This window comes from Delphinapterus leucas, chromosome 6 (assembly GCF_059928025.1).
Source record: "Delphinapterus leucas isolate spDelLeu-1000000601 "Yukka" chromosome 6, BTC_Dleu_Yukka2, whole genome shotgun sequence".
In the NCBI taxonomy this organism is placed as follows: Eukaryota; Metazoa; Chordata; class Mammalia; order Artiodactyla; family Monodontidae; genus Delphinapterus; species Delphinapterus leucas.
In genome coordinates, this window is record NC_143134.1 from 79,946,002 (window position 1) to 79,971,713 (window position 25,712).

Sequence of the window (25,712 nt, forward strand, 5' to 3'; positions counted from 1 at the left end):
ACTTCACACACATTTAATTTTCACAAGCATCTTATATGATAAGTAAGACTATCACTCCCATTTTACAGATGTGGAAACAGAGGCTCAGAGATGTCTCATGACCTGCCCAGGGTCCTTTGGTTACTAAATGATAGAGGCAACTTCCATTCCAGGCTGTCTGATTCTGGAGTCCTTGTGCTTATCCATTATCCTGCTACTTGCTATGGGCTTAATATTCACAAACTGCATTGTCAATCAATAGGGGACAATCTGTTTAAGTGGAGTCACTAGGTCTTTCCAAAAGGACATGTTAAAAGGAAAAGGAAATAGGCACCATTTTTTGCTTTTATCCTACCTAGTATCTAAGTTCCTGAGTTTGCTATTGATTGGGAACACGTTTAAAACATACTGCAACAAAAACAATTGTTGGATGATCTGATCCATACCCAAAAAGGAAAGACTTCTAAGAATGCAGAAATCACAATTTCTTTGTGATTTAGAATCAGTAGGGGGTATTACAGAGAGAAAACTACAGCCAGAAACAGGAAGTTCAAGTAACCCTACCCAGGTCATTCTCCTCCTGGCCTTGAGTCTATTCCTCTATGAACTAGAGAAACTCCAAATTCATCCAGATTTTCTACACAGACACTGACCCCAAAATGAACCAGCATTTATTTTTCTTACTTATTTCAAGATACTATTAGTCTTTAGAGATCTCTAGATCTGCCTTAAATTTTGGAGATTTCTTCCATCAGACTTTTAGGGATGCAATTAGGTTGTTCTCCTAGTGCTCTCAAATTTAGCAGGCTCCTGAGCCTAGGTATTGCCTTGGTTCCCATTTCGTTAAAACGGCAATGCCATCTAGTGGACACAAACTCCTTCGAGTGTCGAATGGAGGTACTTATAAGAGCCACAACAATGTGATGCACTATGCTTTCCTGCACGATCCAAAAAACTGCCACTCATTTCACTAAAGCACTGAGTCCATAACAGCCTAATTGGGCAGGAGGGCATCAGTGGTGTAGTACAGCAGTTAAGAACTTTGGTTCTGGAGTCGGACTGCCTGAGTTCAAAACCTCATTGTTCCTTTTCCCTCAGGCAGTTTACCCAACCTGAGTCTCAGTTGTAAACCTGAGATAATAATAATCCCTACCTGTGTGTGTGGAGTAAATGAGTTAATATTTGAAAATTCTTAGAACAGCTTCTGTCATGCATAAGCCTCATCATTATTATTATTATCAATATAATTGATCTTATAATGGTATTAATCTCATTATTACTTAATAACATTCTTGGTCATTACCTAACTACCTGTTATTGAGCCCCTAATGGTGCCTAGCAATATTCAACTCTTATAACAACCCTATTATGCCTGTTATGTAATTATTCGTATATCCGTTTTACAGATGAAAACATTGAGGCTCAGAAGTTACAAAACTTGTTAAAAGCAAAGTAAGCATGTGAACCCAGGTCAAAGTAACATCAAAACTATATTAGTTAAAATAGTTAAAAACTATTTTAACTATCTTTCTTCCCATCAAACAAAGGGAGCCCCTCCCAAGTTAATGGCATTCCCACAACAAGACTTGCTTGGTGTTTGCTGCCTACCTGACGTCCTACTGGGCGCTACAAAGGAGCTTACAGAGGGTGCACGCTGACATTTTGACTTGAGTTGATTAACAAGGATCTATACTAATCTGGCGGGTGACAAGTTGTCATAGAAAGAAGCCTGTGCTGACAAATATAGAAAATGTGGGGAATTCCCTGGCAGTCAGTGGTTAGCACTTGGTGCTTTCTCTGCCAGAGCCCAGGTTCAATCCCTGGTCAGGGAACTAAGATCTCGCAAGCCGCACTGTGTGACCAAAAAATAAAATAAAACCGTCTAAAAAAGAAAATGTGATTTTAGCCACATTCTGACTGCGTGAATTGAGGCTATATCACACGAGAGAATTTTTTAACATCACTCTTGGCTGCTAGAAGTACTGATCTGCTTCCTCTCGTTTCTGAGGGAACAATGAAATTGTACAACCAGGTCATGATTCTGATTGGGCCATTGTAAAAGCAGATTAAAAAAAAAAACACAGTTTTTGGATTAGCCCATACAGAATACAGTCTTACAGTTTTGAAATTTTAATAAAAATGCATGTTTAAGAACCATAAAACAATACTAGCAACAGCATGCAGATCCCAAAAAGTCAATTAGTTGAGTGTTATGAGTCAGGAATATTCCTCCTGAAAAACCATTGCCTTTCTAAAAGTGCACCAAAGGAACTACAGACTTCTAGGTTCAGGAACCCTAATAATAATACCTTATGGATAGACAGAAACAGAAAATGCCTTCATGCACATTAGCCAATTTAAGCCTCCTACCAGTGCCTTCAGGTGAGAAGTGAAGAAATCATCCCATTGCGCAGATGAAGAAATTAAGGGTCAGGAAGAGGGAGTGATTTTCCCAGGCATAGAGTTAGTTATGTGGTAAAGCTTAAGTTCTTATGTAGCTCATTCTGCTACTCTACACTTCCAGGCATTCTTTCAAAAACATATTCTTTTTTTTTTTTTTAACATGTTTATTGGAGTATAATTGCTTTACAATGGTGTGTTAGTTTCTGCTTTGTAACAAAGTGAATCAGCTATACGTATACATATATCCCCATATCTCCTCCCTCTTGCGTCTCCCTCCCACCCTCCCTATCCCACCCCTCTAGGTAGTCACAAAGCACCGAGCTGACCTCCCTGTGCTATGCGGCTGCTTCCCACTAGCTGGCTATTTTACGTTTGGTAGTGTGTGCCAGGCACTCAAGGCAAGGAGAACACGGTTCCTGTCCTCACCGTCTAGGAGGCAGGCACGAAAATAAATAACTGCAGTTCAACGCCATGTATTCTAAATCCCGAGCATGACGATACCACAAACTCTCCTGCAGGTGAAGAAGATGGGGGGTATTGCTTACTCTGTGCCACAGCTCTTTTCAGGAATGTTTTATTCCCATAGTCTTGGGACTTGAAAAGAAAATGTGGGTAAGCAAGGAGGAAAGCATGAAACATTTCCAGAATAATATGCTTGGGTTTCTCAAAATCCCATAGGACAAAACACCATAAAATAAGAGAAGGGCAAAAGTAAGCTGCAAATTAATATTTGGCATCAGGTTTAACTGGGTTTAGCAGGAATTTTACTTCAAGCTGGCATGGTGGAGGTGTTATATCTTTGCAAATAAAATTTTGCAGTGGTTGGTGGCAGGGAAAGGAAGCTGGCTATAGGAAGACTGGCAAAGAAGCAGAGAGAGAAAATGGAAGGTCGTGTTTTTGCTCCCCCACTATAGCCCTCAGATGGGTTGGAGGATTCTGCAGGACTAATACTCTTAATGAAAGCTCATTTAAGCTCAAAGATGATTGACAGTGTATCCATGAGGTACCAGACAACAAGACAATTCAAACAGCCAAACAACATGCTTTTAAAAACAGGGAAAAAATCCATCAAATTAGTTTCAGTGCTAAGGGGATAGATTGCCTTTTACAAACATTATCTGAGTTTGCTGTTCAGTAATTTTCTCTCCAGATAAAGACAATGAAATCAATGAATTCATTGATCCCTCCTGTGTAATCTTCAATGTAGATTTACTTTCATATTCCTTTTGTGGTCTATTTATGGAGCCTGGAATTTTAAACATCAAAAATAGAAATAAACCTCTTTTTTTTTTAAGCTAATTCATCTATTACAGAAGCTGAGTATTAATAGAGGAGATTACAAAAAGGGATTGGCCTAAAGGTGATCTAATCCCTGTAATGTACTATTTTTTTCATCAAAGCTACATGGACACATAGAAGGTATTTCTAGTGATGTTTTATTGGGGGAAATTCTGTAAAAGTTGCTGGTGTTTCAGTTGTTATTTTTTTAAGAACCCCAAGCAGGTGCTATGGTCATAAGACAGCAGCTTCAATGATATAGGCTTTTACAGGTAAATATTTTACAACTGCCTAAACCTATTAAGCATATTCAACTACTCATTCAGAAATGGTACAGAGAATAGAATTTAACTCCAGCTATGTATTTCCTATGTCCTCTGGTGGCACCTTTATCAAATACAGGTAGGCATTCAATTTAGGAGCAAGTACCTAGTAAGTCATTAAAATGAACGAAAGTAGACTAAACTAATGAGAAAAAGCATTCAAGCAGTAAGGGACATGGAAATCCAGTGTCTTAGTTCTTTCTTTCTTGCCTTGAGGGAAGACATCTTGTGAACTTCCATTGTCATCTGACACCCCTGTCACCTTCACCCAAACACAGGTCCTATGCAGGCAGTTTAGGGAAGGGACATTGAAATTGGGACTCCTGATGGCGAGTTCACATACTAGCCATGTGAACTTGTTCAAAATTAGTTCAGCTTTCTGGAGCTCTGTCTCTTCATCTGAAAAATAAGGCAGATGGGCTCAGTGACTTTGAAGGATTATGGTTCTCCCAACTCCTGGTGGGAGCTTTGGCCATGTGCACAAATATTCCCTTTGTTCCAGCCACTTCCCAAGGAGAAGGGTAGGGTAGTGGAGAGGAGGGGAGGGGACTTAGAGGCAACTAGGCAATCCTGACCGATGCCGAAACAGCTGTCTCAAGGAGTAGGACCACACTCGGGAATTTCCATGGGGTGGAATGACCCTGTCAACTATAAAGTTAATAACCACAGTCACATCAGAAGTGTGCACCAGCCTCTTCTCTTCATCCACACTCCTAAAAAAAAAAAAAAAATGAACATCAAGGACAGCCAGGAGCTGATCAATGAGAGGCTGGTGGCCAATCTCAAACCATCCCTAGTTCATGTACAAAGTAAAGAGTGAGCCGCTGTATGGATAATTCAGGGCAAATCGACCTGTCCTCTCTGGCCCACTTCAACCTGACCACCTCCCCAAACCCCTCTTGAAAGAAAAAGGGGGACAAAACAATAAAGATATGGTCTTGACTGAGCCCCAGGCCTACCCACATCACCTTGATCACTTGAGAGGGATTTACTTGACTCCTCTGAAATTTTCATACTCCCTTGTTCTCTGCTTTCCATAGACTACATCCCAAGAGGCTGCTTATTTCCAGAATCCTGTCGTCTATCTCAAAAAAAAAAAAAGATCTTTACCATGGTCACAACTATAGTATTAACTAGTCCATGGCCATGAATTATTCTGGAGCATCCTGGGACAGAGGACGCTATATAGTTCTTCCCTAGAGTCATTCAAATCTGTATCTTTCTAGATATCCTTTAACAACCTGAAAAAGATGTCTTAACTCACCTAGTAATATGTTGTAGTCACTCTACTGTCGTGCTCAGTGCAATGATTCTCCACAACTGGAATAAATGGCATAATGTATACAAAAGTACTTTGTGACCAGCAAGGCTCTAAACATATATAAACATGATTTACACTATAAGTAATACACACATATATGCTCAGCTGAAGTACTTATAAACCTGCATATCTATTTATAGTACCTGTATGCAGATTAACCACTATATGCTTGTACCTCTGTCAGTACAGCTTTCCTTATGTGCTAGCATTCACTGGATTAGGTAAATCTTTTAAATCACCTTTTCTATTTTGAGTTGAAATTATGCAAAACTGATCTTCCTCAGTAGACTTCCCCTGGAGATACTAGTTTGGGATTAATTTTTGACTCAGAATTCAGAACTTCCTAAGAAGATTCTAAAATCCACCAACCAAAAAAAAAAAAAAACTGCTATTGGGAAGCTATTGGAAAACCAATTCCAATTTATGCACTCAGTTTCAAAAGCCATAGTAGATATGAAATATTCTGCAGTAAGGAAGAGGGAAGGAGATTTCATGAGGTTCTACCTATGACTTATTGAAGGAAGGAATGTTTATGCTTATAAGACAATCTCTGAAACAGCCCCACTGTTGACTAGTATTTCCCGCATTGCAAGCTTGACACTTAACTCTTAGAAAGAGCTCTGAATCACTTTTCCCCTGCCTGGGGTGAATAGGTACTGCTTTAGCCACATTTTCAAGCACCTATTTTGGGAAGAGCTGGGTGGGGTTAAAATGCCACATAGGCTATGGGACACAGAAATGTCAAGTGATGGCCAGGTTGATGGAGCTTGATACACTTTGGTTTTCATTACCATGGTATACAACCAACTTAACAGGCTCTCTCTGCCAACCAGTACAGGATTTATTTCTGTGATATTTACAAATGTGGGGAAACCTGTTGGAAATGTTTCTAGCTGGCAAGACTTTTTGTTTATTTTATTTTAGGATGTAAGCTATAGATAAGGATATATGACGATATACCCTTACTACTGAGAAGAAATTTATTATTTAAATCTGAGCCCTGTTTATGCAGACTATTGTGGAACTGCTGTTTGGTTTTCAGACAGGTTTGCTCCAGGAACATTTGGTGCTAGACTATTTAGAAAACACTTATTTTAAAGCATTAGTCAATTAAAGGTATTATTTAAGCAATCATTACTTTTAAAAATTTAGATTAAATGTTTGAAAATGTAAAAATTGCCTCCAAAGATTTCTCCTGAATTAGTTCTTCCTAAAGGTCAGAATTATATTGGCTACATTTCCAAAGGGGGGTAAGGTTGGGGAGGGATTGCTTCTGTTTAAATTAACGGTCAATCCATATGTCAACAAAATCCAAATAGTAAAGGTCAGTCCTAATGATGGCCGTGAGCAATTTCCGTAATTAGGTTTTCATCATCTGTGACCCGCTAAGTGTCCTTTGAGTAATGTGTGGAGGTGTACTTTTTATTTTATTTTATTTTATTTATTTATTTTTTGCGGTACGCGGGCCTCTCACTGTTGTGGCCTCTCCCGTTGCGGAGCACAGGCTCCGGACGCGCAGGCTCAGCGGCCATGGCTCACGGCTCCAGCAGCTCCGCGGCATGTGGGATCTTCCCCGACCGGGGCACGAACCCGTGTCCCCTGCATCGGCAGGCGGACTCTCAACCACTGCGCCACCAGGGAAGTCCAAGGAGGTGTACTTCTTAAAAGAGAGTAGGGAAATATTTTCATGGGCTCTAGATTATCTTGTTTTTGTTTGTTCTAAGACACTTCAAGTACTTTTAAGACTGTGAACTGTACTCCCACCTTCTGTAACTCTGCAAGACTTCTCCCTTGTGAGTCAAAAGAAAGAGAAATTCCTATTTAGCCCCTTAGACTCAAGTCGCCATGCTTTTACACAGCCCTTAGAAAATATCACTGCTGCCAAATCTTTCTATGGATAGAAAATCAAACCCAAAGAAACTAAGACTTTAAAATGTTAAGTGACTTCCCAAAGGGCGTGAAATAAAAGGCTCAATGGATTCATATTGGCTTCCTCCACCCTACAAGCTGCTTTCCTTAAAACTCACCAATTCTAGGGCGTTGAAGTATGTTGATCTTTTCTGATTGTTCTGTGTAGGAGGTCTTTTACTATGAAAGTTAGCTTCAAAAGGTAATGTTTTTATACTATATTCTTAATTTTCTTAGCTAGTTTGAAGAAAGGGAACTGTAATTTCCCCAAAACTAGACATGCACTATGCAATGAAACAAAACACTTGTGATCCAAGACAGCTTTCCATTATTAAATTATTAAGAAGGCACCCTCGTAGATAGTTAATTTGTTTTGCTGTGTATGATGTTTTTTCCTTTGGATATACTCTGCTTAAATACAAATGCCCTATGGATTCTTTCAGTTTTTCTTTCTGCTTTAGTTTCAGTTTTCTTACTTCCTATTACAGTACTCTCACCTGAACTTCCTGAAATTTGATAAAATTTTAACCATTTTATTTATTAATCTGTTCATTCAGTCCTTTCCCAGATATTATTACTTGTAGTATTAATCTGATTTTTTTCACTGTTTTTCTCTGTGTTCATATTTTATTGAGTTGTGTTTTATCACATTTTCATCATTTTTATAGTTAGTAACAATCTTATATTTTGTTAATATATTTTTCTGAAGCACTTTAACAACATTTTGGTTCAGATCTACATGAAGTAAAACTCAGTTATGCCATTCTCTGATGTAATAATTGGCCATAGAATTTGTTTGAAAAGGACACCAGAAGCTTTCCTAATTCACTGGTAAAAGAGTAATGAGTGGTTGGACATTGAAACTGAGCCAACAAATAAGTTATGGGTTATTTATGACCCTAAATTCTTCTTTAAAAAATTTGAAGAACTTAAATGCTGAAAATATTACCTCCCTATTGAGGCTATGGATAACTAATAGATGGCTGTTTTAAGCTTAAATATTGATGTTTTTATGCTGGTAGCACAATTCTATTTATGCCCCCAAAATCATCATCTCTAAATAGAGATTAGAGAAATCAGAAAGGTCTCGAAAGTAACATTGTCCTCTCTGACAGTCATCTGTTACACACTAACCAGCAGACTTGTTCTATTTAAGGACCAAAAACGTATAAAACTGATAGTGTGTTGTCAAAAAGACAAAATGCACGCTTGGTTAAATGTTTCACCTTTAAACCAATTGTTCTAATGTATTAGAGTTACTGCCTCAGAGTGTGGATTCTGAGGAATCTTGATATTCTGAAAACCTAATGCAGGCACTTAAAACTTGCCTTGAGCAAGTCCATAGAGATATCCTGCCATTAATTCAAAGCGAATCCCCTAAGAATTTCCCTTTCACACTAGTAGTATAAACTAAACAGAGAATTGAGCAGTTCTCTAGATCCTTAAGGCAAGTGATAAATTAAAAATTCATTAATCATTTTGATTGAGGCTGAGATATAGTATTATAAGAAGAATACTTCCAAGTTTAAAAAAAAAAATCCCTTATGGAGGAAAATGAATAGGGGGTATAGTTCACCAAGAAGAAACCGTCCTTTCTCGTGAAGAAAAAAAAAAAAAAGGAGGGGGAGGAGAAAGAATTAGGGACTTCAGATGCAGCCCCCTCTAGTGCTATATATAGCTTTGAGTCTCAGCTTTCTCGCCTTGATACAGTTGGGCCACGGGTGCTCTTGGTAATAACACTGAAAGCAGCAGTTTTTAAAGATATACTCAACTTTCCCCGCTCCCAGGATGTGGGATTCTAATGAAACCACCCGTGCAATCCGTGTCTGAGACACTGTAGCCTTTGGAGAGCGCCATTTGCTGAAATGTCTAGTGAGAGCTAAAATAAGCCCCTTTGGTGGAAAAAACCCGCTGAGTGGTTGAAATCAGAGCTGCAGAAGGTCACTTGCTATTTTAGTAGCTGCAAGCTGGTCCACATTTTATAACATTACAGTTATAAACAAGAAATTGTCACCTTACTTGTCAGTTTACTTACTTTTCACCAAAATAAGCAGATGTAGCCTTTTTCTACATAGTACTAGGCAATTTAGATGACTTCTTTCCAGACTTTGCTTTTCTATATGAATTAATACTTAACAAAATTTATTTTTCATATATTTCTTTAATATTACTTCAAAATATTATTTTTACACAATTAATTTACACAAAATATTATTAATATTTACACATATCATGCACATCTCAACCACCTGTAAATACCTTAAGGAGGGACTTCCTTCCTGCTTCTTTGATTTATTCCACAGATCACAGTGATGATTGATGAATCACAGTGTGGGGAGGGAGCCAAAGTTGCAGAGAGAGACAGGAGACCCAACTAATTTCTGGAATTATTTAGATACAGTCCATTTGGAAATGAAGGAAGGAGGTTAGTTCCAGCCCCAGGGTTCTACAATTTTTGCACACACTATTGAGAATTACCATCAATTTTATTCTAGTTTTCCCTTCAAAAATTTAATTTCTCTCTTCTTATTGCCTGTCATAAGTGGATTTAAGACTACCCCTAAAGCTTCTAGGGAAGTGTAACAATTTTAACAATATTTTTCATCAAAAATGATAAAGTATATTTGCCTATATCAATTATTTTTTAAACCTCTTTATTGAGATATAATCGACATACAAAAATCTGTCTGTATTTAATGTCTACAACTTAATGGGTTTGGAGATAAGTATACACTCATGAAACCATCACCACAACCTATGCCAAAAACATATCTCTATATCAATTGTTTTAAAGATTTCTAGGATTATTCTTTCATTTGAATCACATGTTGTCATTTCTATCTCATAAAGTTACTTAATACATGAAGTTACAAATTCTATTAATTAGTTATAAGTCTTGGGCTCCAATAAGCCTTCCTTCAAGAATAGTATAAGGGTCAAAGTCTAAAAATAAAACAGCAATTTTATGGGGAAAAAAAGAGATGCAAGACAAAGTGAGAGCAGGATATTTTTCATGAAATTAACAAATAGAAAATGAGGATCATGGACTTACTCTTAACCTATAATTACACACCCAGTTTTCCCTTGCCAGCATCAGTGTTTACATTTCCCCTCATCATGACTGAAAAGGAATGACTGGACTGAGCATATAAAATTGTTCTTCTCATTCCTTGTTGTTGTTTTATTAACTATCAAACAGCCCACATACTCTTAGTGAAATGGACAAAGCTCTGTCTCACTGATACATACGGAATCTTAACTACTGAGAAGATAACAGCTGCATTTTCAGGTCCACTTAAGAAATCTCTAGCCTCATCCCTGGTCTCAGGAAAAGGAGAGTGTAGAGTCCATGGGCGTCACCTCTGAAGGTGGTAGAATCTCCCATCATTCAGTCATTATTCAGTCATATTTCTGTTGCACCCATTATCCCAGCACAGTGCGTGCTGACTCCTTCTTCAACATGTGCTTTCTGCAGCCCAAGCTGGTTAAAGGATCCGAAACTGGGCTCTGAGAAGCAACAGCAATCCAAATCAGGGAAACGGATGAAGGGTGTGCGATTGCCCAGAAAGATTCCAGATCCCCTGCTCTTTTACCTCAGTCTTTTTGTCTGGACTTTCTCATGTGGTTGGTCCCTAGAGATGACAGCGTTTACTATTACCTTTTCTATTTTTCCAGGCAAGGACTCTTGAAAGTTCCTTTGGCTCCCAGCAGGAACTCTGCATACTGTATTCATTGTCTCTCCCTTTTGTCCCTTCTTTTTAAATCCTTCTCCCCTTTTCACAACTGCAGACTCTCAGTCCAAGCAGACCATCTCCTCTGATGTTCATGCATCTTTCTAATCGACAGAATGAGCCTTCAGGCCTCGCTCCCGAGGGACCAAGTCTAGCTTTACCGTGTGGTTTATTGACCCCACCCCCGCCCCCGGCCTGAGCCTTGAGAGGGTCAAGCCGGTTTTTGCACGTGGCTCACCTTTGCACTGCAGACCCGTGAAAGGAAGTGGAGAAGGATCGCTCCTGCTACTGCTGCGGCTGTGTCTTAGCTTTCATTGATATATGTCTTATGTCAAAAAGAGATTTGCCTTTTACTTCTCACCACAAGGGTATGGGAAATAATTGCCCATGTTTAATGTTAAAGCCATCATGAGTGCTTAGGCTTTAAGATCATCAAACAAAGGGTCAGTCTTAGCTTTCTAAAATCCTTTGTCAAATAAAGCAGAAAACGAGGGGACGAATGGATGGATGGATATTTTCAACATTATCTTTACTAACTCAACATTGGCTGAGTACCTACTATATTTAATTCTCTCTCTCTCTCTCTCTCTCTCTCTCTCTCTCTCTCACACACACACACACACACACACACACACACACAGACACACACACCCTGCTGGTCCTATGCATCCTCCTTCAGAATTGTCCTGAATCTAGCCCCTCCACTCTGACTCTGTCATTCTCACCTGTTCTAGAAGCTCCTCATATCTTGTCTGTATTTTTCACAACAGCCTGATTAATCTCACTTACTCCTTAATGCCATCTCATCTTCTTTGCCATGGCCAGTATCACCCTTTTAAAACAAAAAACTGACCATGTCACTCTCCTGCTTCGCGGCTTCCACTAGCTCTTAATCGCCTACAAGGTAAAATCCAAACTCCATGGCCATGCTTATGCAGCTGTTCCATCTCCAGTCACAGTGTCTATCCCTAGTCTCTTTGTCCCCATCTCTTCAATGCACTCTGTATTGCAAACACTACAGACTTTTTGCTGGGAAAGACAGAGCTGATTTCAACGCCATTTGTTAGCTCTGTAAAAATGGGTCTAAAGTCACTCACTCTTTCTGAACCTCACTTTTTTCCTCAAAGGGGAATTGTTTGTAAAAGGTAAGGATTGTAAAGATGTACAGTTTAATGTCAGCAGTTATCTAGCTCAGAGCTAGTTTTCTCTCTGTGCCTTTCCATTATCCCCTCCACCTGATGTCTGTCTTTCTCTTCATGTGACAAATTCCTGCTCAGGCCCAGGTCAACAGGTATCTTCTCTGTGGATAGTTTTCTGCCTCCCTCTGACTGAGTTAGTTACTTTCTTCTTTGGGCTTCCACAATAACTCAGGGCATTTGTTACGTCATGATATGACATGATATTATTATAAGATCCTGTTAAAAAAAGAAAATGTCCTTTTTTAAACTCTGTACCTGAACTTGGTATATAATAGCTTCTCAAAAAGTATTTGTGAACATGTGAATGAATATATGAAGGCACTGTGCTGGGTTCTGCAGTCCATCTCTTGAAGAACTCACAATCTTGAAGGGTATAGAAACATCCATTCAAATAAGCACAGTGGGAGTCTGACTGGAATAAAGGTTCAGCTGGGGGGTGGAATTAAAGTGTAATGGCAGCTGGCCCTTCTACGTGGGACACTGGGAAGCAGGGAAACCTTCTCGAGGAATGGCCATCTGAGCAGAGTCCTAAAGCATCCATGTGGATTTAACTTTCAATTTTGCTTAATCTGCCCACATGTTTATTATGCCCACTCCTCATACCCCAAAGAACCCTAAACTTTGGTGGCAGAAGGCCAGGGAATTCTTAAACCTTGGCCAGCAATTCTCAGGAGATATTGTAAAGGAACAGATAAAAAGGTTTTCATAGTGCAATTTTGAGTGCAATTATAATTTTGCTTATAAACCCTGAAGCCTGTAAATTACTGACAAATCGGTATATCTTTGAAAATGAAAACAGACTACACCAAGAAGATAAATGTTTGAAAACTATAGAGCCATAAAAATCTTATGTTTTCATTATATACCTACTGAGGAATAGATATGTTCTTTTAAGAGTCTAAGTAATTAGACTGCCCAAATGAAATTGAAAAATGATGAACCATGACATACCAATCTATTTTAATATGATGTATAGAATATTTCCTGCCCTTTTTTACAACATAGGAGGACGTTCAATAAATTTTTGAATATAGGATTTTTTAAAGAAAGGATTTTTATAGCATGATAAGCAATGAAAGTCTAGAAATGCTCAATGCTGAATCCAATAGAGCATAGCCATAATCATAAGTTAGCATTTTGTAGCATCTTCTACATCCATCAGTTTATAGTTCTGATTGAACAACTTTAATAAATATCGAAATATCTTCCTTCAGTAGCACTGATTCCAAAATTAAATAGCTCCGTTTCAGCTCCACTGGGTGGTCAGATTCCTTCCCTGATGAAAAACTATGTAGAATGTCCTAATAATGACAATCGTGACTACCATTTACTCAGTGTTTATAATGTTCCAGGCAATGGATATACGAGATTTTTTTATTTCGAAGGTGCATTAGAAGCTTAAGCTTACATTTTTTATTCTCTATGTTACTAAAACTCAATTTATTTCACTCCATATATACCAGAAGCTTAGCAAGGTAAAAAAAGAAAACGGTACCTGAGTACTGCTTTGAGAATTATCCTGGAGAAATGAAATATTGCTATTTAGAAAGAACAGAAATTGCATTTAAAATGGCACCACCTGAAACACAAGAAAAACTCCATTTCTATATGAGCCAAGAACAGTTACCAGGCAGAAAATTTGGTCATCTTCATTCTACTCATATCCCACTTACAGAATTCCTAAGTACAGAATTCCAAGATGTCACCTTTACATGTTCAAATAGCAGAGGGGGGATTATGAGGGGACCTTCTGCCAGCTCTATCCAACTTCGGGGGACTCCCTGCAGGTTGTTAAGGAGAGCTCTTATGTCTGGTTCTATTACTCAACTTCCATACCTCGAAACCCAAAATAATCGATATTTAAGATACAATACTAAATACAACCCATTTGGAATAAATGGCCCCCCAAAATTGATTGTATTTATACTTTTTTTATGAATAAAACCATTTCCTCTTTTTTAACTTTTTCAGGGAAAAATTTTATCTTATGAAAAATTTGAAAGAAGAATATAAGGGCCCTCATGACCCAGCTTCAAAATTATCACCTCATGAGTCCATATCATTTCATCTCCCTCTCACATTATTTATGGAAGATATCTACGTGGTTCCAAAGTAACATCTACAAAAATAATACCATCAGAGAAGTCTGGCTTCTATCCCTGTGCCCCCATTCTCTTCTCTTTCCTCTATAGAAAACTATTTTTTTAGATTATTGTTTAATCCTCCCTTTTTAAAATATAAGCAAAACATTTATATTTCAATTCCTCCTTCCTGGGGATCTAGTGATTTTCCAAATATTTTAAAGTTTTTGGAGTTTACACTGACTGTTACAGTGTGACAAGTGTTACAAGACTGTGAGTGGACTTTCAGGCCAAAAATCAAGAAACATGGTACATGGTAATTTGTATTTATTTTAAAAATAAATATCTATTTGAACACCTTACAACTTTAAGACCCCAGTTTTGTGACCAAAATGAGGAGGAAAAGGCAGTTAATTTTGATAAAAAGACTGAAAAGTGAAAAAAAGCAGTAAAGAGCTTGTCTGGAGATTTTTAAATAGATAGTAATGTTAAAGACATGCTCATACAATTGGAGTATCTACAAAAGGCATTCCTACAGGAAACACATTAACAGCAGGTTTCTTTCCGCAGAGTGGGATTTTATTCACAAACCCTCAAACTGATATTCTTTCTCATAGATCGAATTGCACAGAACATCATTAAGTCCCATCTGGAGACATGTCAATACACCATGGAGGAGCTACACCAGCTGGCATGGCAGATCCACACATATGAAGAAATTAAAGCGTATCAAAGCAAGGTACTCTGGGAAACTACAGGAAAGTTTTTCTGTGATTTCTCTGTTTCTGGCTTTTTCAACCTCTGCACTGTTGACATTTCAGACTGGACAATTCTTTGCTGTAAGGATTGTCCTGCACATTGTAGGATGTTTAGCATCATCCTTGGTCTCTACCAACTAGGTGCCAGTAGCATCCCCTCACCCGTAGTTGTGACAACCCAAATGTCTCCAGATGTTGCCAAATGTTCCCTGGGGGGGGCAAAACGACCCCGATTGAAAACCACTGCCCTATTTGAGTGACTGGGGAGACTGTGCCCACATCAGGTGATTTTAGGACATCTCATAGTGGTTTCTTGCAGCCAGGCAAGGAATAGGAGCAATTGAAAAAGTCCTAGCAGGAATAATAGCTGCAAACTTACACTACAAAGATATGCAACAAAGCATTCTGAATGTTTCTTCTTGCCCTACATGTTTAAAAAGGACCAGAGGAAAAAGGGACAACTCACCCTACATTTTTACTGTTATTATTATTATTTTGATTATTTTTGTGTCCATTAGAGAAGGTTTTAAGAGAAGAAATTTGTTGCTGTTTTTGTTGTTGTTGTTTTGACTCACATTAATTTTCTACAGGATTGAGATCCATAATCACAAAACCTACTGGTAAATGAAATTTTAATAAAATATATAAATGTGTCTATATATAAATATATGACTACAACATACTGATTTTTCTCCAGTGGAATAATTAAATCTTACCACTTTTATATAAATAAGGAGACAAAAGCATAGGTATTGTTATGGTCAATAAAAAACAGAATTAACACATAACTTGGATTTATGTTTCCCATTCCAAAGAAAATAACCCAAGGATCAAAATACATTTCCGGAGTTCTATATTACTTAAGAGAGTGATTTGATTTGATGTCTTTTCCCTTGAATTTTTTTTTTTTTTTTTTTTTGCGGTACACAGGCCTCTCACTGCTGTGGCCTCTCCCGTTGCGGAGCACAGGCTCCGGACGCGCAGGCTCCGGACGCGCAGGCTCGGCGGCCATGGCTCACGGGCCCAGCCGCTCCGCGGCATGTGGGATCTTCCTGGACCGGGGCACGAACCCGCGTCCCCTGCATCGGCAGGCGGACTCTCAACCACTGCGCCACCAGGGAAGCCCCCTTGAATTTTTTTTGTACCAAAAAGCAGTCTCCATAAGTTCTGGGAAAAGAACACAACATAAAAATATTACAGACTTAGTGTCTGTCAGGTACACGTGGAAATAATTTTTTGGAAGCCTGTGAATGAAATTGCTATTCCTCAGTGTAAGAGTTTGACTTTACAAAATAGACTAAAGAGCTTGAGTTTGTTTAGGTGAGGAGGAGGCAAAATAATAAAGAAACTATAAATGCCTATCTTTTTGTACTATTGCAATATTTCCATTATTTTAGCCTCATTACTTTGATAATTGTGGTGTATCAAGGTTCAAAGAGGTCAAAGCAATATCTTAGAAAATATTGCCTCTCTTCTAAAGGTGGGTAGATTCCTACCATGGACCCCAAGTGACAGGTAAGCGCCAGTTAGGGCAACCTTGAGTATTTCACTGAGTCTCCAAGTTGTTCTTTGCTCCATGTACATTCTGTGTTTTCTCTCTTGAAGTCCAGGGAAGCACTGTGGCAGCAATGTGCCATCCAGATCACTCACGCCATCCAATATGTGGTAGAGTTTGCAAAGCGAATAACAGGCTTCATGGAACTCTGTCAAAATGATCAAATCCTACTTCTGAAGTCAGGTAAGCAAGAAAATTCATGGGGGGCCTATTTTAGACCCGGAGGTGGTTGACCCTTAGCTTGCTGTTAGTTCTAGAAAATCCTCCATCCAACGTGTAGCTCATTTTTACCACCCACGCTGTCAGCCAACTCCCAAAGGAAACTCTCAATAATAAAAATGCCCTGATAGTCATTCAGTTCCCCTTTGAAGTCAAATACAATTTTGCTTATTGAAAGTGGAGCTATTAATTGTGGAGGTTGAGATACCCAGCTTGACAGGCAGTGCTAGTAATTAGCGTGTCAAGGTGGCTGAATTGCTGAGCTGGCTCTAAAATGTACTACTTGCCTTCTGTTGGGGGGGAAAAAAATCCAGGCTAGCTGAGCTCTGCCTCTGTGGTCATTTCCAGTCATTTTAATGAGGATAGCCTGCAGCCAGAATACACCGGGAGAAACTCACTCTGCTCTAATCCTTCCTCCCACTTCTCCCTCACACTCTCTGACACACACACACTGTCACTTAGGAAGCAACTCAGGAAACTTTGCACATGATTGACTTTGCAGCTGCCATTATCCAAACAGGAAAAAAAATGTATTTGTCTTTTTTGGCCCCCTTTGAAAATAGAAAATAAGAACCACTATGGTGTTCATGTGAACCTTCATGGTCCTGGGCTATAGCAAATAATAATAACATAATTTATATATATGCAATAACATATATATATATATGTTTATGTTTACCTGTGACATCTCTTTTAATCTCGTGTGCTCAGTAATTATTTCCATCGTATAGAAGAGGAAGCAAAGATTCAGGGAAGTGAAGGGCTGTGTTCAATACCACGTAGCCAGTATCTGGCAAAGCTGGCTTATTTTTTTTTAATTAATTTTTACTGGAGTATAGTTGCTTTACAGTGTTGTGTTAGTCTCTACTGTACAAAAAGAGGTGTGGAGAAAAGCTGTCTTTTGAACTTGAGCCAAACAAAAGAATTATTCTAAGTTGCTGCTGCTTCGTTACCAAATGATTAAGGTTGGTGCAAATCTTGACTCAAACATGAACCTGCTGTATTAGTTGCTGGATAAAAACAATCCCAAAACTTAGTTCACACAATGATAATCATTTATTTTGCTTCCAAAGCTACAGGTTGAGCGGGGCTTAGCGAGGGACGGCTTGTGGTGTTCCCTGAGGCAGCCTGACTGCGGGCAGGAGGACCCACTTGCGCACTGGCTCGTGTTCACGGCTGGCAGTTCGTGCTGGTTGACAGCCCGGAGTTCAGACAAGGCTTTGGGCTCAGGGGGGCCTCAGTTCCTACCCTGCACAGACTGCTTGGACGTTCTCACAGCATGGTGGCTAGGTTTCGAAAGTTAGCATTTCAAGAGAGCAAGGCAGAAGTGTGTAGCATTTTTCTGACTTAGCTTCAGAAGTCCCATAGGGTTACTTCCACTGCACCTGTTAGTCAAGGCAGTCATGTAGGCCCACCTGGGTTTAAGGGTAGGAGACATGGAATGTAGAAGAATGTAAGGGGTCAAGGGACGTGCCTTCCATATTGTAGATAGTGAATAAATGGTACCTATTATTGTTTTTCTCAGAAAAGCATTATTTCAATTAATATTTGCAGATTCCTTCTTATGCGTAAGCCTCTATGCTAAGGTGACATATGAGGGAAAGCAGATACATCAGCAGAACAAAGAAATAAAACACAGACATAAATATACATGGCAGCATTAAGAAAGGCACCAGGGGTACAGTTGGGTACAACATGGGTGTAGCCAAACCATCTATATGATGTTCTCATGCAAATTTCTGACTTCTGAGCCTGGGTGTCACCTTCCAACACACTGTGGGGCAAAAGCCCATTTCTCCAAAATGTGGAGAAACTTTGCAGTACTTGCTCAGGATGTCAGTAAATGTTCAGAGGGCAAAACAAAGGTAGTGAACTAATTCATTTAATAAATATTTATTAAGCACCCACTATGTGCCAGGGACTCTTCTAGGTGATGGAGATATAACAGTGAATACAATAACCACAGTTGCCTATGGCTGCAGACGAAGGTCCTGGCACCACTGGGCTAACAGAGAACTCAGAAATGTTAGGTCCATCAGGGTTGAACAAACTCCTTCATGTTGGGACTTCAACAGCCTTTGACCTGTGAATGTTGCTTATAACTCCCTGGAGTGGATAATGTTCAGCCTTTTGCCAAAACTTATTTGACCAAGAAACCCTCATTTCAAAGATACCAGGACATAAATGGTACCCTCAAGAAACATCCTGAAGGTGTCCCTATTGAAGTCATCGTATGCAGAAATATACATGGAGTGTGTTAAAAACTGAAGCAGAGAACAGGTTTCCCCAACAGCAAAACTTCTACAAAAGTTAACAGACTGAACTTGCCTGCTGCAAATCTCCTTTCTGGGCCACTTATGATCACCGGTGAATTCAAGAGTTGAAACTAACTTCATTATCAGTCAAAAACAGGGGGGAAAATGTATGCTTCTGAAGAAAATGTTTTTGCCCTTCATTTTAGTCACCTTTAAAGTGTATTTTATCTTTAATCCCTCACATAGACTTCAAGAGAGCTTTATTTCTAACATAGTTCTTTTTTACTTGGGAAGGAATCTTGAGGTGTTTCTGAATGTGTGTGTCTATGTGTCTATGTGTGTGTTTTAAAGTTTTTTAAAGTCTCTTGACCTATATGCAGTAGTAACCTCTTTATATATATATACACATTTGTAATTTTTTTCTCATAGGTTGCTTGGAAGTGGTTTTAGTGAGAATGTGCCGTGCCTTCAACCCATTAAACAACACTGTTCTGTTTGAAGGAAAATATGGAGGAATGCAAATGTTCAAGGCCTTAGGTGAGTTCACCTTTGATGATGACACAATTCTATTAACTACCACCAGTTTCTCCACTAAAAGAAATGCCTTGATTCTCTAACATGACTTAGTATCTCATTATTCAATAAGGGCTGGACTAGGGGAGCCTCCAGTGTTTCATCTAACTCCTCTGATTTTACAGTTGTGCCTCCAAATGTAAAAGGAAGGAAAGAAACGTGGACCCTGTTGACACGAACATGCTTCATTCAGAAATCAACAAAAACTGATTGTAAAGAACTGGGATGCATTCTAGGCATTCTTTGTAGGATCAGCTTTTCTTTTACCTTCTAGCTTACTGCTTCACAAAGAATGTTATGTAGACCACTGGTGGTCCATGGGTGACCTCTTACGTGTCTCATGCAAATTTATAATCATTAGTTAGGATGCTTAAAAGAGGAGCTCTTTCATTTGTTTCGAACCCAGGGTAGTGACTTTCTCCCTGTTAATTCATGAAGTTCTGGGAGCACAGATAGCGTGGCTGCCAACCAGCCCAAAATGATCCCCAGACCATTCTTGTGGGAGGGCAGGACAGAGCCAGTCTCTGCAAGTGTGTCATTCACATCCAGTCATCAGTGCACGGCATGGATAAGAACGTTAGCAAAGATGGGCTGGTGCCAGGAAAGGTTTTAACAATTGACAGTGCCATTTGTTCCATATCCTGCCCACGGACATCAAAGAAGGCCACTGCCCTTTCACCTTTTGTGCTGTCAGTTGATATGGTAGCCAATGGCAAATCCATCGGGGCCGGCAGTGTTTCCCTCCCGCAGCTGATATACATCCATGGCATCTCCAAGGCTAGATTTTCAAGAAAGGAGGGAAAACCTTGGCAAGCAACTTGGGTATATTTCCAGCTTCATAAAATAAACATTTACCAAGGATCCGTGTAGGGATGAAGCATTATTTTGCCAGAATTCACAATGGCTAAGCAACTGACCTGCGAGTCATTCATTAGAAGGTAAACATAAATGAATGTTTGCTTCTCAATCGAATTTCCAGGAAATTACCAAATTGAAAGTCACTTGATCTCCATTCGCTTAGCTTGAGGCCCCTGGACATCCTACATTGCCAGTGACATCCTATAAGTGCCACTAAGACTGACAGCCCATGGCCCATTATACATGTTTTAGGTTTTCTATGAATGCTACGTCTGTGCTAAAGGATCCCCAAATCACTAATTTAAAATTTTTTAGTTGGAGCTAATTTCAAACTTACAAGATTAGATTGGGGTTATATATTCCCAGTTGGGTATTACAATGGGTGCAAACCATTTCTATCTGCCCCTCATTGGTAATGTTGACTTTCATTACCTGGTCAAGATGTTGCCCAATTTTCTCATTCTATAATTACCACTAAATCATTTGTTATGGTCAGGAACTTAGAGATATTTTTTCTGTGTGCCTAGTATGCAAATCCTTGAATAACTTCTTGATCATGGGACTTTTCTTACTATTGTCCCATTCTGTTCAAGTATTTTCATTTAATTTGCCTTCTTTTATAGGTTCTGATGACCTAGTGAATGAAGCATTTGACTTTGCAAAGAATTTGTGTTCCTTGCAGCTGACTGAAGAAGAGATTGCTTTGTTCTCATCTGCTGTTCTGATATCTCCAGGTAGGGAGGTCTGAGGTCCTTACCTTTAAGAAAAAAAAAAAAAAAAACTGTTTTGCTATCTTTAACATGAATTGCATCTACCTAAGCCAAGGTGCTCTGAAGAAACTTTAAAAGAACCATATTTTCTTTAGCAAGCTTGTGATATTTTTGGACAATTCAAAGAAAAGTAGCCTCAGGTTAATTTAAATATCAGTTTTGTCCCAAATGCAAGAGTAGGATGTGTGGTAAGGGTGACTCCAGATTCAGAAAAGCATGATCATTTCTTAACAGATAAATGAAGACAAATAGTGGCCTGAGTTATAACTAAGTTCTATTTTGATTTTAAGAATAAAGGACATAGACAAAAATGTCCAGTTAGGCGAGACTTAGTAGAAATATACCTGAATGAACAAGCCAGCATAGAGACTAAAAAAAAGTAAAACATACATTTTCTCCTCTTTAAATATCTCTTTCGTCGGTTTTTCTATCCAAATTAATGTTGGCGTTCTCACTTCAGGCGCAAATGCCTCTTCTTTTTTTATGCAATATTAGAAGCTTTAAAAGGAGGTAAGGACAGCAGAGGAAAAAAATGGCTCTTACTAAAGACTGGTAAAGGAAGAATCTCCGATGTGGTGGTAGACATTCTAGGACAGGCTCTGTCACCAGGTATGTGTGTGACCTTAAACACTTGACCCCTCAGAGCCTCGGTTTCCTCACCTGTAAAGTAAGAGGGTTGAGCTTCATAATAATAAACACCTCATCTAGCTCTGAAATGCAGTAAACAGCAAATAGTTTTCAAGGAAGGTATGGTATGACATTTATAGATCAAATAGCACTATAGCCATTAAAATTCTTTTTAAAAGTATATGCTGGCTTGAAAATGTATGGAATCCTAATAAATGCATGGCTCAACCAGAATGAAAAGTCAGAGTTGCTCATTCAGTCATCTGTTCAGTTAGATTTGGGGTCAAGGAATAGCAGTTTTATTGACAGTTCTCTATGAAAAGAAAGACACATTCCTGGTCATTTTTATGGTCAAGAGACTCATTCCTTCTATAACCCGTTTATCTCTAGAGACTTGATCTTTTCTTATATCTAACATATTTTTCAGTGAGGCTGGAAGAAATTAATCTTCCCTGTGATGGGCCCTGTTGACATGTCGCTCTAGCTATGTCTACCCATAATACGGCCTTTACACTTTGTATCTGTTAGGCTTTATTTACTTATTTTATGGGGATTTTTAAAATCTGCTTCTGTTTTTTATTTAACTACTTTATCAAAAATGGAAATTAGTTATCAACTGGCATATCATTACTAACAGTTTCTTTTGTGGCTCTGTCTAAAATCAAGCTGTTCCTCCAGGCTTTTTCCTTTTTCTTTTCTTTTTTTTTTTTTAAACCCTAGAAAGTTTCCCAGACTTGGCAGCACAAAGATAAATGGAAGAAGTGACAAGCAATATTTATTTCTGGTAGCAACCACTTGCCAAATAATCTTCCTCCTACCGTTTTCTCATTGCATTTGATTGCTCCCATTGATTATAGTTCAGGTGAAGATCAGTTCTAAGCCTTTGAGTCCATGATGAGGGAGCTGGTTTCACTCTGGTTCCTGCTTAATCAAAGGAAGCATTACAAAAGTCACTGTCCTCGTAGGTACGCGTGTGACAAGTCAGTAAATTCCCGGCAGCAAATATTTAAGACATGGCATATCAAATCTAAACAGTCCATGAAGATAACTGCCCCAGTTGGAAGGCAAGCCTGCTGCTTATGAGTTAGAAATCAGCTGAACTATGAGCCTTTTTCTAGGAAGAAATGCTAAAGCCATCAAACTCCACGGAGTTTGGAAGCATGTTATTTAGCTTATTCTACCCAGTGGGGAATCTTCCAGCCCCGGTCACAGACCCACACTCAGAGGCTTCTGCAACTCCAAGATACCTTGTTTGCCACCCTGGCCTAGTGCCATATTCAAAAAGGGAGGAAAGACAGTATTCCAGCCTGTGTAGGCTCCATCGCATGCCAGACCCCACCCTTCCGCCCAAGTTCTTGCCATAATAGTTACTGTCTATTCAGCTCCAGATAGTTTAGGGAAGGGAGAGGCAGGGGAACTTAATGTATTCTGATTGACAATTGTCACTGAAGGCTTTTGTGCTCACTTACGTAAGGGTTTGCTTAACTGTTGGCTAGACTTGTCCTGGCCCTGTCTAGGATTACAGAATCGAGTTTCTCACCTGACCTGAACTGTGTTCAGAAGGATCATGTCCAAGTTCTTTTCCATGAGTATTTGTTCAGAATTTGGAGACTCTAGGTGTCTCTTCATTGAAGTTTCAACCTTAGGCGTTGACACTGGGCTGAATTTTGTCACCATGGTATAAAGCGTCTAGGAAGAAAGGAAGGACGGAAGCAGGGAACAAAAGAGAGGGAGGGAGGGAGGAAAGAAAAAAGAAAGGAAAGTGGGAAAGGCTAAAGGAAAGGAGGGATTATCCTATCTATTAAATTCAATATAGAAAAAGAGGATTCAGGATTAAATTTTTTAATTGATTCATGTTGATGCTATATAAATTATAACTTAGCTTATAAAAGGGAAGGGAGATTCTGAATTCCAAAAACACTCCTTTACAATAGGTTTTCTTCACTTCTATAATTCATTTCTTCACAAATCATTAACGTAAACTTTGAAAGAAAATCTAAGCGTATGTCCAGAGAAAGAGTAAGAGATGTAAATTGTCACAGACAATAAGACACATGGAGTTTCTCTGAACCATTGTGTCTTTACCTCCACCCTGATTCTGTATGTCAATGTATTATACATTACTGTCATCATAGAATTGCTTATAAAATATTTGTTTTAGAAAAATAATGACATGTCTTCAGAAGCAATTTGGAACTAATTTGAAATGGGTCTGGTACTCAGCACTTATATGTATGTAGGTGAAATACAACAAAGCTTACGTTCTGTCCGCTCCTTACCCATTCTTTCCCTTTGTCAGACCGAGCCTGGCTGATAGAACCAAGGAAGGTCCAGAAGCTTCAGGAAAAAATTTATTTTGCACTTCAACATGTGATTCAGAAGAATCACCTGGATGATGAGACCTTGGCAAAGGTAGGTCCTCAGACCCAATGTCACTGAAAGAGCCCGGTGAGCTGAAGAGGCGAGGCCTAGTCACATAAAGCAGGGGACATTTCTCAGCAGCAGCAATTTCTGAAGATTACCAAAGGTTGCATAAATTTTGAGGCGCACATTTTAAAAGGGAGACTGGGAAATTATAATAGATTGAAAGGACAATGACTTTCGTAGGGAAGGACGATACTGATGGATCTGAACCACAGGTAGAGGAAGACAAATCAAAGGACAAATCAAAGACAAATCTTTTGTTTGGAAGAACAAAAGCCTGAAGCAAGGAAACAAGTCCTCAAAAATCATATATGAAGAAAGAGGAGACTTTGTGTCACTTGGGAGTCAGGTCCAGGCAAAAGAATGGGTAGATTTTTATTCAAAATGAGGAAGAACTATAAAGTGATGAGAATTGGGGAACAGAGGGTAGACCACTGTGTGAAGGAGTGAGGTCCCTAATCATTGGCCGTATTCTTATAGATACTGCCTGGTTTCCTTTCAGGTATGTTGTAAATGACAGTCCTACCCAGAATCAAAGATTAGACTGATGTCTTGTAAATTTCCCTTCAACTCTAATCTCTTCAACTCTACTCTAGGATTCTTTCAAAATGAAGTATCTCAGGGGCAAAATGCATGTACCATGCTATCCATTTTGTGATTCAACTTAATTAAAAATAGTGATCTTTAAGAAGAATACTGAGAAAAGTTGTTTACCAAAGTAAAATGATCAGAAGAGGATAAAGGAATTTTCTAATGATATTCAGTGTTATTTTAGATTCTAAAGTATCTTAAATTTCTTAAGAATTGGAATTTTTTTAGAGGTTAAACAACTAGGAAATGGAGCCTACCCTTAGTTAAAGATGATAGGAATCCTACTCTTTATATTTTTATCATTAAAACCCTCCCACTCTGCTCTTGAAGTTCTTTATTTTAAAAAAGGGGGGAAGACTCTGTTAGAGATACTATCAGATTTTACTTTGCACATACAGAGTACTGCTATAAAAAACCTCCATGAGTTAAATATGCTGCTTCATTATGGTAACATTTTGTTAAAATTAACACATCACTAGGAAGAACATTTCTACACTGTAGAGTGATAGTTCTTTTTGGTGCAACTTTTCACTTATCATGTGGGCAAGGACAAATCTCCTGCTCTTCACACCTCAGTTTTCTCCCAGGTAAGAGCAAAACTTCTACATACAAGCAGAACTTCAGATACACTGGGCAGAAAAGACAGTAATGTGGATATACGCATCTGTCTCTGTAATGGCTCCATAGCATATACGCATAAATACATCTGGTTAGTTAAATGTGGGCAGGGAGGATGTTTCCTGCATTTGGGATATCCCAAAGACTTTGGTCCCCATATTTACCACCCTAAAATTAAGAACTTAATAAAACCCAGAGTTAGACAAAAGTTGTTGCTATTCTGCTTAAGGGGATCATCTTC

General features: G+C 38.8%; 1 protein-coding gene across 1 annotated transcript in view; it reads left to right on the forward strand.

The window, feature by feature from the left end:
* Positions 1-25,712, forward strand: part of RORB (RAR related orphan receptor B) — a 183,146-nt gene that overhangs the window by 144,066 nt on the left and 13,368 nt on the right. Inside the window, exons 7-11 of the mRNA XM_089912634.1 lie at positions 14,841-14,962; positions 16,587-16,719; positions 19,440-19,547; positions 21,065-21,175; positions 24,138-24,250. Of these exons, the coding sequence (XP_089768760.1) occupies positions 14,841-14,962; positions 16,587-16,719; positions 19,440-19,547; positions 21,065-21,175; positions 24,138-24,250 (587 nt within the window). The remainder of the gene's footprint in view (positions 1-14,840; positions 14,963-16,586; positions 16,720-19,439; positions 19,548-21,064; positions 21,176-24,137; positions 24,251-25,712) is intronic.